Raw genomic sequence first — 17,305 nt, 5'->3', positions numbered from 1 at the left:
GCTGCTCCGCTGCCTTCTGCCCATCCTGGCAGTGCTGTGTCCCCCTTCTTGATTTTCCTGCACAGGGTACTGGTACTGAAGAGGTGGGGGGGGCTGTCCCTGCTGGCCCAGGGTCCCTGCTCTCAGAAGCCTGTGCTGGGGTGGGACCCTGTGCAGGAAGTGGGCTTCCTGACCTTCACTCTGCCCAACCTGTGATGCCCCTGCTCACCCTCCAGCTGCACCCAAAAGCTGAGTCCCACTGGATGAGGGTTTGCCTGGCCTCTATGGGGATCCTCCTTCCCCTGACTGTGGTCGGGGGCCCTCCCCAGGCCACCTCAGGGCAATTGCCCAGCAACCCCATCCAAAAGCTGGTCCCTGCAGGCTTGGAAATGCTGTATATATAAGTCTATATTTTTTCCTCCTTTATAACTTATCAATGGTTTAATAAAAAGATACAATTTACAAGAAAAAAAAATCCCCACCTTGAGTATAGACACCATCACACTGGGGGCAGCCCCAACTCCTGGGGACACAAGGTGGTGTCTGGAGGGGATTCCTTGTGGCCAGGGCGGTTGCTGGCCTTCAGCTCCAGTTTCTCTGGGGATCTTCCTGGAGCCTCCTCCATGCCATGAGGCAGTTCTCCTTCAGCCCCTGAGCAATACTGGGGCAGGAGCACCTTCCTCCCTGGGAGCTTTGTGGGTGGGACACCAGCACCCCTCCAGCACCCCAGCAGTATCCACTCCCCTTTCTCCCCCTTTTCATCTAGTCGCATTCCTCCACCTTTTTCTGCAGGTCCCCAAGCCCTGCAAAAGCAACGAGACTGAAGGGAGACAGCAGCTCCCAGTCCTCTCTGGCTGCTGCTGCCCAGGGCACCCTGACAGCCCCCTACTACCCTGTGCCACTCTGTCTACCCCAGGGCACCTCTGGCTGGCAGCCCAGTTTGACTGGCACATGGCACCACTGTCTGGGCTTCAGCTGGACACCTGTGTCCATCAACAGCCCCTGGCCAGCCAGCATCTCCCCTGAGAGGGGCAGCCCATTCCCACTGTCTGGGACAAAGGACATGGCTGGGCAGGGCAGGTGCACAGTGCCACTCGAGCAGGAGAAACAAAGGCACAGCCTGAGCCAGCCCCTCGAGTGCCATCTCCCTAATAAGTACTCTGGATGCCAAGCACTCCTCCATTCAGACATCAGTTTTGGCTTAAACAGCCAAGGATGGAGGGCTCCACGTTGGCCACCCAGACTCAGTGAGGTGCCCAGAGCCCTGGTGTTACTGATGTTAGTGGTGTTAGCTGGGCCAGGGCTCCTGAAAAAGGTGCAAGGGACATCTGCTGTTCCCCACTGGCCATTAGTGGTCCCAGTGGAGTGACAGAGATGGAGGTGTCTCCTCCCCTGCCCCTCTAGAGGAGTCCCTTGGCCTCCTGTGTCCCAAGGAGATCCCATCCACGCAGCTGGGCTGTGCTGGTGGGGCCAGAAACCATCCCAGCCTGCAGAAGGAAGATGAGGCTTCTCTAGATCTGCTGCCTTCTCCCCAGCAGAGAAACCATCTTCCACCAGGAGCTCAAGAGGCAAAACCTGAACAAGCAGCCTGGCAGGTCCCCTGCCCATTCTCCTGCCCGGCACAGTGGGACAGGGCCTCCTGCTTCTCAGCTGCTCCCATCGGGAACTTGACCTGGGATAGGGATGCCTATCTTGGTCTGGTCCAACCTGTTCCTGTTCCTGGGGCTGGGAATAATGCAGCTGGCGTGGGTCTCCAGTGTGCAAGTTGCTCTCTGGAGGAAGTGCAGGAAGTTCTCCTGGACAAGAGCCTCTGAGATGGAAAGACAGATCTCCTGGGCCAGCGGCCGGTTCAGACAGCTGCGCCGCAGCCGAGCCAGCTCTGCACGGATCTGGCGGTTCAGCAGCCCGTAGAAGAAAGGGTTGATGGCAAAGGAGGAGTAGGCAATCCAGGTGACCACCATTTCCCCGTGCCCGCTGCCCACCGTGCCAGCAGCAACAGAGGAGCGCAAGTGGAAGGTGAAGAAGGGCAGCCAGCAGCACAAGAACTGTCCCACTATGAGGACCAGAGTGAGGATGGCCTTGTTGCTTCCCAAAAAGCGCTCTGGTGTCAGCCTGGGCAGTGGCAGGTTCCTGGTGGTTATGACGGCCACTTGGCTGGCAATGGAGTCGCATCTGTGCCTTGGCACGACTGCCTGTGCCAGTGCAGGTGTAGCCTGCAGGGATGCCAGACAGGCCACTCGGTAGATACTGCAGTAGACAGCAAAGATGATGATGGTGGGCAGAACAAAGCAGGCGATGCTGAACATGATCACAAAAACCTCCTTGTGGGCCCCAGGGCTCCAGTAGACTGTGCAGCGGCTGGCACTGGTGGCCCCATTGCCTTGTGGCCAGCCCACCAGTGCCAAGACAGTGATGAGAACAGACTTGACCCAAATGAAGATCACTCCGACCACCGCCAGCCTGATAGTCATCTTGACCTCGTACCTCATGGGGTGGACAATGTAGTAGTACCGCTCCACACTGATGATGCAGATGGTCAGGATGGAGGCACTGGTGAAGCAGATCTTCAGGAATATCAAGGCCTTGCACTCAGTAATGCTGTAGATCACCCTGCTGAAGCAGGATGAGCTGGAGATAATCCCTATGGGCATGAGGAAAATGGCACAGAGGAGGTCAACCACACAGAGGTGGCAGACAAAGATGAACTTCCGGAGAAGAGGAGTTTTGAGGATGACAAGCAGCACCACAGTGTTGGCCACCAGGGCAATGAGGGTGAGTAGAACCATACAGAAGAGGCCCACCACTTCCTGGGCGATGGACTGCTCAGGGATGGAGAGTGGCTCTAGGCTGTCACTGGTGTTCTGCCCCTTTTGGCTCGCCATCCCCCGCAGAGGATTAAGCCCCCAGCTCTGGTGCCTGGGCAGCAGGGGCTGCTCTTCTGCATCCCTTAGAAGGAAACCCCACCTCAGCCATGGCTGCTGTCTTTTCTTTACCTGTCGAGGAGGGGAGTGGGGTGTGCAGGAGAAGAAGAGAAGACAAGACAAACCCAGAGACAACCTGAATCCCTCTGAGATGCTGGAGCAGGGACAGGTGCCCAGAGAGGTTATAGCACCTTGCCCACCCCAGAACTGGTATCCAGGCTGTCTCCAATCCCGTGCCAGGCTGACCCCCCCACCCCGTCCCCCTGCCCAACCACACCAGCGTGCCCTGAGGACAGGCAGCAGGAACCCAACATCCCCGTCCCTGCTCCACTCTCCAGCTGAGGGGGACCCCGTGTTGGGCGAGGGGGACCCAAGGCACCTTTGCTCCTGGGGAGCTGGGGGATGCTGCCCTGCTGGCCAGGGGTCCCTCGTGCCGGCGTTGCTCCTGCAGCAGAAGGAGGGCCTTGTGGAAGGCCAGGCTCCCCCTTCCTGTCACCCACTCCTCATCCTGTTTGCCTGCAGCCCGCCAGCTGCGGATGGCACCAGCTGTCACTCCCGGGTGCTGCCGGCACTTGCGTTGGTGCCACGGGGACAGCTGCTGGGTCCTAGCAGCCAGCGGGGCTCGGGAAGGGGGGTGCAGGGTCCCTGAAGCCTGTGCTCCCCCCCAGCATGGCCACCCACTGCAGCAGGCCTGCTCCTTCCACAGAGACAGCTCAGCCCCAAGGTTCCCAGGGCTTGAGGGACAGACCTACAGGTGGGTCTGCAGCATCTCTTCCTCAGCATCCATGGGGCAGCAGGGGAGTGCAACTGCGAGTTTCCCTTCCCCACACAGATGTGCTCAGGGGGCACACGTGAGTGGGTAGAGGGGCTTGGCATGGGTGCCAGGCTGGAGCAGGGCAGCAAGCACGGCAGCATGCATGGCACCAGAAGGAGGGCAGGCGCTCATTCTCCAGATGGATGCATGCATGGACTCCTCCATGCCCAGGCAGGGCAGCACAACTTGTTCACCCTCTGCAGCTCTGACATCGTGGTAATGGGCATGAACCTTCTACCTTGCTGAAGTGACAAGGGCACCTGGCTCACAAAGCCCCCGGCTTTCACCTGAAGGTTGCCAGCACCGGGCAGCCACAACAGGCTGTAGCCCCTCCAGAGCTACTTGCTGCCATCCATGCCAGGACCTCTCTGCACCCACCTGCTGCAAGGAAGCACCAGCACTGCTCAACACAAGGCACAGGTTTTTATTCACCCTCAGAGCAAGCTCTGTCCCCATGCCAGGCTGTCCCCACTAGATGAGGCAGTAAGAGAGTCAAGACCACTGTGCTGCCAGTTGGTGGACACCACTAGCTGGTGCTGGGACGGGGCACGGGTTGCCCAGACACTGTCAGAAGCGGAGCTGGACGAGGAAGCGGATCCGGCATTGGCTTTCCCGGTAGATGAGGTACTCGCTCTGGCTGAAGGAGGAGTCCTTGTAGGCAGGCATGGGGACAGGCTTGCCCTGGCACACCAGCACCTTCTTGCCATCCAGCAGCACCTCCTCATCTTGCGTGGGGTCTGTGCAAGGAGACATCTAGCCTGAGATCTGACCTCCCTCCTCCTGCCCTACACCCAGCCCAGCTCCACAAACTCCATCCCTCTTTGCTCCCCAGGCTCACCTGGCTCTGTCTGGCCACAGGCCAGGACGCTGTCATAGCCGGGGGGAGGCTGACGCAGCGTGGGGTCAGCACGGGTGATGCAGTAAGACTTGCCAAGGGCCACCTCCGCCAGGAACAGGATGCCAACCTTCTTGGACGTGCAGCCCACTACCATGGGAGAAGGGGATGGGGATAATGGCACCAGCCCTGGATTTTCATCTGGTTGTGCCCCTGCCACCCATGGCAGCCACAGGGACTGGCGGCCACGGCAGGAAAAGGGATTGGCACACCCAGAGCTGCTTCAGAGGACATGCAAAGGAGGTTAGGATGACATAGAGCCTGGGGGCATTATGAGCAGCTCTGCATGTCCCAGAACACTCACCATAGCCAGCTGACTTGCTGTTCTCAGAGGCAAAGTAGATGCCCTTGCCCACACGCCCACCAGAGTGGGGCATGATGCGTAGCCCACTCTTCAGGATGGCTGCAATCACTGCCACATTGGTGCCATGCCAAAGCAGGCGCCGGTGCTCCAGGAGGTCATGGACTTTGAAGCGCTCCTCCTGGAGAGATGCAGAGCTGAGGGCTGGCCATGGAGGGAAAGCATGGAACACCCCCACCCAAGCACCCCCAACCCCAGTGCCAGTCTGGAGGGGCAGGGGAGCAGGAGCCTGTTTGCCCCTGGCCAGCTGGGCTGAAGGCTCTTCTGGGTTGAGAAGCCCAGAGCCCTAATGCAGCCCTGATATGAAACTGGGGCATCCCCACTGCAGCCACACTGACACCCTGGACACTCGGTTCCCAGTGCAGCGCTGGGGTGGGGGGGGGGAATGGATGAGATTGCTGCCAGCCCTACCTGATGTGATGGTTTGAAACTGTCTTTTTAATTTTTCCTTGCAAAGTTCAGAACAGAGAAAGTGAAAGAGTGTAAATAAGTCACTATTGGGTATAAGAAAGCAAAATACTGATTGTTCTAAACACTTCCATTGGATAGATAGAAATGTTTAAGAACTATTACCCAAAACAAAGAGGGGCAATCTGCACATTCTGCGTTCTGCAGTCGGGGCAGTTGCTGGGCTGTTTGGCTGCTGTTTTCTTCTTCTCTTCTGACTGAAGATAACGCACTGACCTTGGCAGCTAAGTTAACAACTTTCTGCTCTAACTAACTCTGCTTTCTGTCTGGGGGTCTGGGGGGGAAACTCCTGGGAGAGGGAGGCCCTTTTGGAAAGGGTCCCCTTTGTGGGGAAGCAAAGGGAGATTGGTTGTGCTTTTCTGTTGATTGTATATATTTGTAAATGTGGTGAATTTTGTATATGTACATATTCATTGCATTTCATCATAGATTGTAGATTCTGTTTTGTAAATACAGCTTTCATTTGCTTCCAGACTGGGCTAGCCTGATTATTGTCGGCAGGGGGGGAATTTCAGCTCACACTGACACATCTGGACAGGCAGGCCTGAAAGGGGGTGAAGGGCTGCCCCACAGGGTCTGTGGCAGAACACAGGGACGCTGAGAGAGGGAGGAGGGATGCTGGGGATTGTGGCTCACCGATGAACCTCACAGCCTCCAGCCGCAGGGGCTCCTGTGGGTTCCGCAGGTAGCACTGGCTCTGGTGCAGGTAGTCCTTGGTCCTGCTCCTGTTCCTGGCCAGCTGCAGACAGGAGAAGGGTGCAGGGTTTGCACAGAGCTGCCCCCCGACTCAGGTCAGTTTCCCCAGCCCAGCTCCCTGCCATGTGGCACGGGGATTCAGAAGGAGCAGAGGACTCCTCAGGAACGCTGGTGCCATCCTGGTGGCAGGGATTGCCCAGGGAAGATCCCAGGCTCATTGGGACTGTGCTTACCAAGCGCTCGCGGATCCTCCATGCCTGCTCAGTCCCAGCCAGCTGTGCCAGCCTCCTCCAGTTCAGGAAGTGGCCAGCGCTGCGGAGAGCTTCCTGGGAGGCCTGGAGAGCAGCAGAGATGCCACTGCCATTAGCAGGGGCACAGGACCCGGTGCCCCCTCTCTTGGCAGGGCTCAGAGCAGCCTGTCCTGGTGCATCTGGGGAAGATGCACCAGTTGGGGACTGATGCTGCCACCAAGCTCAGCACCCCAGAGGAAGATAAGGGCAGCCACTCTCTCTGACTGGAAGCCAGTTAGGGCTGAACATTTTGGCCCTGGTGGCCCCAGGCTGCTGTAGAGCCATAGCTCAGTTTCTGGGGTTTCAGGGACCCATGCCAGGGGCTGTGTGAAGGGAGGCAGAGGGAGGATAAACGTAGCAGAGGGCAAGGAGAGAGGACTCTGCCTGGTCCTACGGACTCAGCAAGCTAGGCTTCACAGTGACATGCGATTGAAGGGTCCAGTGTCAGGACTGCCCTGCCCAAAGGACCCGTTGGGTTGGGAAGCCCACCTTGGCCACACTCTTGCTCTGGTCGTGCAGGTGGAAGAGCAGTGGCAGCAGGCTGTTGCACACCTCCTCCTTCATCTTTTTCTTTTCTTTGCCCACCACGAGCCCCATCACATCTTGGAAGAGACGGATGGAGAGCTCCCGCACAGTGTCCGACTCCTGGGGGAGGAGGGAAGGAGGACCTCAGGCCCAGTCTGATGGCGAGGAAGGGGCTGGCACAGAGATAGACATGCCCAGAACAGCCCCAGGCAGCCCTGCTTCAAAAGGGAGGGAGCTGCTGCCGGCCTGCCGCCAGTGTCCCTGCCGCCAAAGTGGGCTGAGTCCATGTGGGGCGTTTGGGATGCAGCTGAGGGCAACAATGGGGCCTGGGGGCTGTGGGGCAGAGCACAGGGGCGGTGGTGGGAGGCACGAATGGAAGTGCCCGGTGAGGGGGCACAAGGCTCTCCTCAGACTTACGTTGCCAAAGAGTGGCCGGAGCTTGTCAGCCAGCTCCAGGGCGGTGAGGCTGAGCGTCCTCCCCTCCAGCAGCCGCAGCATGTCAGCGAGCACGGGCAGGGCTGCGGCACTGCTGGCGCTGTCGTCATCCCGCAGCCGCTCCATGACGAGTGGCAGCAGGACAAGGGTTTTCCTTGCCTGTGTGAGACATGCCACCTGCTTTAGTAAAGCAGCGCCCCATGGCAGGGGCTCAAACCCTCTGCACAAAGTGCTTGGCAGACAGCGCAGCTTATGGAGGCAAGGTCCCAGCAGACCTGGCTCACCAGGGCAGCCAAGGAAGGAGCAGGGCACGGAGGAGGAGCAACAGCGCTGGCTCCTTGCTAGCCCAGTGGCTGCCACTGCTCCACCCTGGCTGCTGTCCCGGCTGCCCCCTACTCACTGTGTCGGGCCTCTGCATGAGCCTGAGGACGGCCCTGAGCACCAGGCTGGGCATGCCCAGGCAATGGCTCTGCAGATACATGGCAAAGAGTTTCAGGGCATGGTGCAGCTCCTCCTCACAGTCAGAGCACTCCAGTATCTGAAACACACAGAGTGGGAGCTGTGGCAAGATGCTCTGCTCGCTCCAGCCATCAGCTCAGGGCAAGGACGCCAAGGGCAAGACCAAGACCCGATGGGGACTGCAGGAATTGCACAGAGCCGCCATGTCCCACAGCACTGGGGGTGGGAGAGCTGAGTGTCAGATGGAACCAATGCCATCAGGCTCACCTCAATGAAGAAGACCATGGCAATCATCTCGCAGCTTGGGTCTTCCACACTGAGGATCTCTGCAAGCTGGCAGAAGAAGGTGGAGCGCAGGGGCGTTGGCATCTCCATCATCTCCCTGGCAGAGGAAAGGAGGAGATTGGGTCAGGCCTGAGCAGGGCAGGTACATCTCTTTGGGACGTGCAGCAGTCTGAACATCTCCAGCCTGCAGCACCTCTCCAGGCAGTGGAGATTGCCCTGCCATGAGCCTCAAGGCAATGGATGGCAGTGTGGGCTGTTGGGCCCCCAAGGAGTGGGGAGAGGAGGCTCTGACCTGGCCACGATGCGCACTCCCATCAGGTGGGTCTGGGCTCTGAGCAGGGCGTCCCAGCCCCCCTGCGCCTCGATGGCCAGCACCTGGCTCTCAAAGCCCATGCTGCAGAGCAGCACTCTCATGGACTGCACTGCAGACCTGCACAAGAAGAAATGCTTAGCTCCCACCTGGCCCCCTGGCTTGGCTCTGGGTGGCTGTCAGGGCTGAGAGGACAGGGATGGAGCACCTGATAGGAGTGAACTGCTTCTGTTGATTCTCCCACCAGACCAGCATCTCCACGAGCATCAGCTCTGTGGTGAATGCCACTTGGAAAAGCAGTGCCAGGAAAAGCTGGGGGAAAATTGCCTTCACCTCCCGCTGGCAGGTGGGCTGCAGGAGGATCTCACTTACGATCATGGTGGCCTGCAGAAAACACCCAGACAATAAGATACTGCTGCAGCCCGAGGGAGGTCAAGGCCTGGGGTGGGCAGGGAAGGGCAGTAGGGGCCCTGGACAGCTGAGAGCAGCCCTGGAAGGTCAGCAAGGCCTCATGCAGCAACTCACAGCCATGCAGAGGAGGCGTGGGTTGCTCTCGGTGGAGGTCTTGCGCTGCGACTGCTCCATCATCAGTCTGACCAGCTCCTGCAGCACCTTCTCTCTAGTCTGGGACTGGGAGAGCACCGTCTTCCACATAGTACTGGCAGCACTGAAGGGACACAGGGCTCTATCAGCAGGGACACCGTGAAGGCTGGCCAGGCTGAAGTCCCTCAGGACAGTCTTGGGGCACCTCTGCCAGTACTGGTGAGAGAAGCCTGAAAGGCTGCTCAGGCCCATACCCGTTGCTCCTTGGTGAGAAGTGCAGCAGACTGGCCGCCACCTCTCTGGGCTCTCTGTCTGTCAGCACCAGCAGGGCTCTGTCCAGGCTCTTGAGGGCTACCTGTGCCCTGATGGAGGGCAGCTTTCTGTAGATGGCACTCACAATCTTCCTCAGCTGGAGGGGAGACATGGGTGGGAGTGGAGATGTCAGCAGGGTGAGCATGGCTGCTCCCGCAGCTCCCTCTGGGAGCTACTCCTGTTGCCATTGCAGTATGCAGGCTTGAGCCGGTGTCAGTGCTGGCCTGGTGCAGAGCTGGGGAAGGAATGGTCCCCTGGGGAGGCAGCCATGCTACCCATGGGCTACTCACCATTCCTGACTGGAAGGCAGAGTCCACCACGAGGACGTCCACCATGTGGGCAGCCACGCTGACACTGTATCCGCTTGTGGGCTCCATGGCCGCGATGGCCATGAGGATGATCTCTGCCTGGTTGGAGGGCTGGAGGCATTTTGTGAACATCTGTGGGACAAAGGACAGAAGATTTGTCACCTACAGCTTGTCTCACAGAGTATCTCAGCTGTGCAGTGAGAGGGGGACGCAGAGCCTTGCTGTGCTGGGAGGAGACCGATGGCAGGGCTTAGGGTCTTGAGAGAAACTGCAGCTGGCTGGGGGCCTTTGCCTAGCCCCTGGCTGAGGAGCAGCGAGAGCCCTGTTCATCCCCACATGGCAGGGGTGCTTTCAGCCACACTGACACCCTGGCCAGGAGCCATGGGCACTTCTTACCGAGAAGAGTTTCCTGGCACGTTTCTCCTTTAAGAGCATCCAATGCAGTTGCTGTGAGCCCACCCGCAGCTGCAGCTGCCCACCGTTATCTGTCCACTCCAACTTCTCTGGGAAGCAGCAAAAGTGGGGTGTTCAGAAAGGGAGTGCAGGGTGGGAGGTGCGGGCTGAGATTGCTGGACAGAGAAGTCACTGGCAAAGTAAGAGAGCACCCAGGAAGGTCTGGGGAGCAGACACCCAGGGAGGGCCCAGGACTTCTGTGGACAGGGGCAAGGGGCAATGGCTGTTCAGGCTGCCGAGGGGCAGGCTGCATCAGGCGTTCTCCCTCCCTCCAAGGAGAGTGAGTGAGCCCTGGCTGCAATGGCTGGGGTGACCCAGCCCGACACAGCTTCTCTCACCTCTCTGCTGCAGGACGAAGATGTGCAGTTGATAGAGAGCTCCTGCAGCCTCGCGGGAGGTCTCCGCATCCTTGCAGGTGCAGGAGAGGGTGAGCTGCCCCACCAGCTGCCCCAGCAGCTCAAACTGATGGATTTTGGGGCACTGATGCCTGAGGATTTTTCTCTGAGCAAAACAGGGGCAGATCTGGGGGAAGAGAGACAGGATGGGCAGAAGTGGAGCCTGGGCAGAAGGGAGGTCCCAGCTGGTCCCAGAGCAGCTGGGCAGCAGCCCAGAGCAGGTCAGGGCTGCCAGAGCCAGGCTCGTGCCTGTGCCTGGGGTAGACCTGCTCTGCCCTGCCATGCCCTGGGAGAGAGCATGAGCAGGACAGGGGCAGGGGAGAGACCCCGGCCCCCAACCTGCTGCTGCCTGGGTGCCCAGCTTCCCTGGTATGTCCTGGAGCTCAGAGGCACAGGGATAGGGCACTGGGGATGCCCAGACCAGGAGCTCAGTACCTCCAGCCCTGAGTAGGTGGTGATGAAGTTGAACAGCCTCGCAATCTGTGCCATGGCTCTCTTCTGCACCTCTGCTACCTGTGAACAGGTGTAGGGCAGCAGGACCTGGGAAGAGAGAAGCTTCTGGTATGCCAGGAAGGTGGCACGGCACAGCATGGTGCAGCCAGACTTGCTGTGGGGCAGTGGCTGGCATGGGGCACGCGTCCTTGCTCTTCACAGCAACTGGCTACAGCAGGCAGGTCAGCACATCTTGCTCCTGCTGCTGCCTCTGTTGCCTTCCAGGTCCCCTCCAAATATGTCCCTCTGCCCCCCACCAAAAGACCCCAAGATTTATGGGGTGACCACCTCCCTTGGGTGGGAGCTCTGGGATAAGGCCTGTGGCTCCCTGCCCCCAGCCTTGTACCAAGTGCTGGTGGGAGGGGGGACCCACACCACTCAAGCCAATGGTCACTGCCTGTGGGGACCCTGTACCAAGGCCTGACCTTCAAGATGTTCTGCAGCTCCATGATGCCAAGGGTGCCAGCACTGCAGACCAGTGCCTCCAACATGCTGTCCATTGCAGCCAGGGTCTGCAAGGGGTAAAAAGTCTTCAGGGCAGCTCTGGAAGGCTGTGGGGGTCAGCCATGGCCCTGTGGTGTCCAGAAAGGGGCCTTGGCGCAGAGGAGGTCCCCATGTTTCCCGCCATGGCACACCTTGGAGTAGAGGAATGCCGCAGAGCCCTGGCTGTGCTGTGGAGGCAGGCTGAAGACACTCTTGAAGCAGGCTTGCAGGATGCTGTACTTGTCCTGCTGAAGCAGCCTGGCTCTACTGCAGGGACAGAGAGATGCCCTTCAGACTCGGCAAGGAGGGGGCAGACCCCGGGTGTGAAACCTGGGGGTGCTGTGAGGGCCACCTGGAACTGGGGGGAGGACAGGCTGGGGTCTGTGGCACGTACCTCATGCTGGCAATGGCCAGCATGGCTTGCTGCCGCACCGTGCTGTGCAGGCAGTCAATGGGCTCCTCTTGCAGCAGCAGCTAGGAAGCACAGCAAGATGAGACAAGTTGGAACAGGGCCGTCTCCCTTGCCCAGCGTGTGCCTGCGGGACTGGCAGAGCCCAAGTGCCCGTGCCCAGCACACAGTGGTGCCAAGCCCCATGGCAGGAAGGGCTATGCCAACCACGGAGCCCCAGGCTGGGCCAAGGGACCTGCAGACATTGTTGGGTGCAAGCTCCATCTCCAGCAGGGCCACCTAGGTGGCACTGGAGCATCTCCAAGGATGAAGACCTGGAGCAGCTCTCATCCACATGCAGCTGCCCAGCTGAGCCCTCTTCTAGCCCCAAGGACTCTGCCCCTGCTTCAGCCTGACTGGCCCCTCACCTGAACGGTCATCATCAGCTCCTCCTGGAAGAAGGACAACACTCCTTGCAGGGTGGAGTGCACACAGAAGGTGCAGAGGGAGTCCAGAAAGATCAGCTTCTGGGCCTCTTGCTGCCAGCCGGTGAGGGACAGGAAGACAGGCAGTGTCAGTGGGCAGAGACAGCCAGTGGGGGTGCCCAGCACAGCCCTAGCACCTTTGAGCTCAGGACAGGGGCAGAATGACTGGCCAGGAGACGTGGGCACAGCCTTGCAGAAGTGGCCACAGATACCTCTGGTCTGCACCTGACGAAGTGTAGGATGGCTTTCAGGGTGCTCATATCCTCCCTTGGCACAGCCCAAGTGGAGCAGGACGGATCTGGCCAGGAGAGAACAGGCGGCGTTGGGGGGCAGGTGAGGGCAAGAGCCAAGCCCTCTGACTAGCTCCTGGGGGTGTTCCTCAGCCCTTGCTCATGGCTGGGGCACCGGTGTCCCCTGTGCACCCCAGGGACAAGGGTGGCACGGGAAGGGGATCCTGGTGTGCCCGGCCCTGAGGACAGGCTGGGCAGCCCCTGCCTGCAGCGCCCACACACTCACCCGCCTGCAGAGGCTGGAACTCACACACCTCGCTGGACTGTGTCACAGAGCTGTGAGTCAGGGTTGCCGTGCTTGGGTAGCAGCTGTCTGGGAGGGACGGGCACGGGAAAGCCTGTCCTGGTGATGCTCTAAATAAAATCCGCTTTGGTGCTGAAACTTTATTTTGCGTGTCCAGGCTCTTTCCTCTTTGGCACCTGGGCCTGCGTGGAAGGACAGTGGGAACACCCTTTCGGGCTAGTTTCTGCAAGGCAACAGACTCACTTCCCTAGGGAGCAGCAGCCAAAGTCTGTGGCCATGAGTACCCTGACCCTCTTGGAGGGGTTGTTGACTGCCAGCAGGTAGTCTCCCTTTCGGAGACTGCTCAAAGGCGAGGTGGCTGGACCGGATGGTCCTTGCAGGTCTCTTCCAGCTCAGCCCAGTCGGTGATCCCATGAGCAGCAGGACGGCTCGGGAGAGCGGAAGTACCCGTGCCGGCACTACAAGTCCCGTCGTGCTCCGCGGTGGCAGCCGCAACTGCGTCTGCGCCGCACTCGGAAGCTTCCAGGCGGCCGTCGCGGTGCCCGCTGGGTAGAAGACGGGCAGTTATCTCGGCGCCATTTTGTGGCGAGGGAGTGAGGTGTTGTGTGTGTGTGTGTGTTCGGTGCCCCGTGGTGGCGTTCATCGCTGCGCTGTGTGCTTGCGAATTGCGGACGTCGACATGGGCTCCCAACCCCATTGCCAGTCTGGAGGGGCAGGGGAGCAGGAGCCTGTTTGCCCCTGGCCAGCTGGGCTGAAGGCTCTTCTGGGTTGTGAAGCCCAGAGCCCTAATGCAGCCCTGATATGAAACTGGGGCATCCTCACTGCAGGACAGGGACAATCATTTCCTTTTTCTCACCTCACCATCTCGGGCAACCCGCCAGATGTTGAGGATGTGGAGGTTGTGCCCGGTCTGTGTCACGTAGGTTTGGATCAGCTGCCAGGAAGAGGGAGTCAGGAAAGTGGTGTCACCAAAGACAGCCATGCCAGCAATGCCCACAGTGCCCCTGGGACAGGAGAGAACAGTTGCTCCCTATCATGGGGCACTGTGGCACAAGGGGCACTGTGGCACAAGGGGCACCTGATATTCCCGGCAGGCTGGGTCCAGGAGGGAGAGCTGGCAGCAGAGCAGGGCATAATCCTGATCCAGCGGATGGGCAACTTCCTCTTCCTTCTCCTCCTCCTCCTCCTCCTCCTCCTCTTTCACCTTCTGTGATTGCAGGCTCTGTGCCACCTCAATGTCAGCCAGCACCTGGCAGGCACAAACCAGGGACAACCTCACCACCAGTGCTGGGCACTGTGCCAGGCAGGACCAGCACCTCTCTGCCCCACAGGTGCCTCCTTGAGGAGGGATGTCATGTGCCAGGTGCCCTGGCATCTCACCAACAGCATATCCTTCTTGGCACGCAGCAGGTCAGGGGAGTTGATGGGAGGTGGCCGTGCCCGCCCAAAGTTATGGGGGATGATGGTGTAGAAGCGGGAGGAGAGGTCCTCCAGGCAGGCAGCCTGGGGAGGTTGCTCCTGCAGTGCTGCCTCTAGCTCTTCCAGTGCCTCAAAGCCCCTTGCAACCTGCTGCTTGCTCAGCTTTCCCAGTGGCATCTTCTTCACACCTGGCAAGGCAAATAGAACGTGGGTGAACCCACCCACCCTGCTACCTCCTCCCAGGAACTTCCAGCATTCACAACAGGCATGCTTGGGCACCTGGCATGGGGAATCCACACTCCCACCAGCACCTCTGCCCTGTTCATCTCCCCAGCTGCACTCCCTGGCCACAGCCTCCAGACACAGCCCATCACCTCTTACCCATCTTCATGGTCTGCATGGCATCCCGGAACATGTCACTGCTGAAGATGAGGGACACCAGGGCCTGTGTGGCTTTGTCCAAGGTGCAGGGCAGCACCCGCTGCTTGCAGACCTTGGTCCCATCCACACCGTCCACCTGCAGACCCCCAAAATCACCATGCTGCCTGCAAGCCAGCACGAGGCTGTGGGGGCACGGCCACCAGTGGGGAGAGCCTGGCCCCAGGCAGCGGAGCAATGGGCAGGAACTGCTTCTGCTTTCCATGACTAATGCCACCCAGATGCCCATGGTTCTTGCTTGGGATGCCCTCCCACTCCATCTCAGCCCTGAATCTCTGTCTGTGGGCTCTTTCAGCTTACACCCAGACCCCCTCTCAAAACCCACCCCATCCTGCTGACCCTCTTGGATGTCCTGCTGCCTGGTGAGACAGGGGTAGTATGTGAGGACTACCCCACAATGGTGACACTCACCTTGAGGGCAACCTCCACCTCCTGCCCAGAGCCTGGCTGCACATCGATGAGTGTGTACTTCCCCAGCTGAGCAATGAAGTTCTCTCTTGCCATCCAGCTGTTCTTGGTCTTTTCCTGAAATTTCTTCTCAAAATCCTTCTTGGCAGCTTCCAGAGAGGCAGAGGGCATGAATTTGGACTGGCCCACCTCCCCCTGGCAGTGGATAGCAGTGGTCAGGACCTGCCTCTCCATCCCTGCTCACCAGCTCCATGTTGGGAGAAATAGCTTGGGACCAGGAATGTGAGGGCAATGCTGCAGGGCAGTTAAGCAGGAACATGCTGAGACACCAACACCAGGTCTCAGGGCCCTCCAGCTCAAGCAGACAGCCCTGGACTCTTTGCTGTCCAGGGCCACTTGGTTGCTTGCTTTAAGACTTGGAACAAGTGATGGGGATCAGCAGGTTCATCCCTGACCTTGGTGAGACTTTAGACAAGATGGGAACAGATGAGGGCGATGGGGAAGGAATGAGAGGTGCTGGGCTAGACTCACCACACGACCCCAGCGACTCCAGACACTGTAGGCACCATTGTGCTCAAGGAGCTGGAGGATGTAGAACTTGTTGTTGTTGGCACTGATGCTGGTCTGGTTCAAGGTGCAGTCATAGTCCTCGTAGACCTACAGCCAGCAGCATCACCCAGGCTGGCACTTGGGCAATGGTTGGAATGGGGAGTCTGCAGAGCTGTCCCACCGGGGACACGGTGGGCTCTGCAAAGGTAAATGGGGCTGTCCCTGTGACAGCAGAGTGGGGACTGCCCTTGGACTGCCCCAGCCCTCCTGCCCATGTTGCCCATCCTGGCCTCACTGGGTACCCCAGAGGCTTGCTCTCACCTGCGCACCCGGTGCTGTGCTCAGGGGACACAGCCCATCGATGCTGGCAGGGGGCTTCTCCTTGGGGGCAGTTTTCAAGGTTTCCAAAGTGGATCTCCAGGCATCCGTCTCCTCTTCCCCCTTTGCTTTCTTGCCACCACTGTCCAGCTGCTTTGCGGGGGACGCATGGTGCTTGGAGGCCATGGCTGAGCCACCCCCAGGGGGCCAGCACAGCCTTGATCCTCCAGCAAAGTCCTAGGGGAGAGCAGAGTGGAGAGGGAGAGATGCCAGGCTGTCCTTCTGGGAAAGCCTGGCTGGGCTGTGCCTCGCTCGGCTCCTTGCTCAGTGACTCAGTCAGGAGAGCCCAGAGGACCAAAGTCTGCTGGAGATGTGGGCGGTGCCTGGACAGCCCTGCCGGACCCCCATCTCCCCTTACCGGGGACCCCTAACCCGCAGGAGCGTTTCCCCAAGGCTCCCCTAGTCCTGTGGCCTCAGGGCCACGCAGGAGGGGAAAGCATGCAATGCCCCAGCAAACACATGCAGGGTCCCCCTCTTCCTCCTGATCCCTCCCAAGCCCCGTGACCGGGTGCTTTGATTTGAGCACAGGGTGGGCTTGGACAGCCCCTTGTCTCTTGTGGTCCCCCATTTCCAGGTGAGGTTATGGATGCCAGGGGCAGCAAAGTGGGTACAAGTGCGGGCAGCAGCCCTGTCCTACCTGCTCTTCCTGCCTGCAGCCAGCGAACCCAGTGCTGGCCACGACTGGTCCCTGAGGAGGAGCCTCTGCGAGCCTTTGGGCAGGTCAGGCAGCCTGCACGGAAGCAAAACTTTTTCCCTCGGCCAGCGCAGGCAGTGGGCCGGGCATGACAGTAAAAACCCCTGCCACGGCCCCAGGCAGGGCGTGTACCCTGCGGCTGGCTGCCTGCCTGCCTGCCTGCCCAGCAGTGCCCAGATCGGGGTGACCCTCTTACCGCATGCCTCTCCAGCCAGCCCCTCTCTGCCGTGCTCCAGGGCAGAGAAAACGGTATTGAAACCGTGAAAGCATGAGTCTCTTCGCCTGTTTGGTCTCTTTTTCTTGGGTACCTGCCAAGCAGGCAGGGCTGAGGATGTTGCAGGGAGGAGGAGCTTTAGCTTCGGTTCTGGCTTGGAATTCTCCTTCTCTGTTCCACAGCCTCCATCGGCAAAGCTGCAGATGGTTTGTGGCAAAGACAAAGCTTTGGGCAGGCGCTGCACAGGGTTCCTGGAAAGAGCAGTTGTCTTGCCTCGCTCTGGGCACCCCTGTAGCTGAGGTTTCTCCAGTTAGACTTCAGGAAAAGGAGACACCTCAGCTTGCAGAGTGTGCTAGGGCGGGGGCTGCTACTTT

General features: G+C 59.6%; 2 protein-coding genes across 2 annotated transcripts; both read right to left on the bottom strand.

The window, feature by feature from the left end:
• Window positions 1-1,625: 1,625 nt before the first annotated feature.
• On the bottom strand, window positions 1,626-2,876 carry LOC128971911 (probable G-protein coupled receptor). Its single transcript, XM_054387660.1, has one exon. It carries the CDS (start codon window positions 2,859-2,861, stop codon window positions 1,626-1,628), a length of 1,236 nt encoding a protein of 411 aa, XP_054243635.1. The 5' UTR covers window positions 2,862-2,876.
• A 1,263-nt stretch (window positions 2,877-4,139) lies between these two features.
• On the bottom strand, window positions 4,140-16,733 carry PARP3 (poly(ADP-ribose) polymerase family member 3). The gene is made up of 11 exons (XM_054387698.1): window positions 16,661-16,733; window positions 15,967-16,200; window positions 15,628-15,753; window positions 15,100-15,291; window positions 14,632-14,767; window positions 14,212-14,438; window positions 13,910-14,080; window positions 13,688-13,765; window positions 4,914-5,091; window positions 4,553-4,699; window positions 4,140-4,451 (listed from the first exon to the last, which is right to left on the bottom strand). Exons 2-11 carry the CDS (start codon window positions 16,147-16,149, stop codon window positions 4,282-4,284), a joined length of 1,608 nt encoding a protein of 535 aa, XP_054243673.1. The 5' UTR covers window positions 16,150-16,200; window positions 16,661-16,733; the 3' UTR covers window positions 4,140-4,281.
• Between the last annotated feature and the right edge of the window lie 572 nt (window positions 16,734-17,305).

The sequence above is a fragment of the Indicator indicator genome, chromosome 15 (genome assembly GCF_027791375.1).
Source record: "Indicator indicator isolate 239-I01 chromosome 15, UM_Iind_1.1, whole genome shotgun sequence".
Taxonomy (NCBI): domain Eukaryota; kingdom Metazoa; phylum Chordata; class Aves; order Piciformes; family Indicatoridae; genus Indicator; species Indicator indicator.
Note: the sequence above shows the minus strand (reverse complement) of the source record. Positions and strands in the feature narration are given on the sequence as shown.

Coding starts and splice junctions, on each gene's coding strand:
- PARP3 (XM_054387698.1), bottom strand. CDS start 16,149: ATGGCCTCCAAGCACCATGCGTCCCCCGCAAAGCAGCTGGACAGTGGT. Junction 14,768..15,099: donor AGGTGGAGGTTGCCCTCAAG/GTGAGTGTCACC, acceptor GGGGGTCTGCAG/GTGGACGGTGTGGATGGGAC. Junction 14,081..14,211: donor CCAAGAAGGATATGCTGTTG/GTGAGATGCCAG, acceptor TGTGCCTGCCAG/GTGCTGGCTGACATTGAGGT.
- LOC128971911 (XM_054387660.1), bottom strand. CDS start 2,861: ATGGCGAGCCAAAAGGGGCAGAACACCAGTGACAGCCTAGAGCCACTC.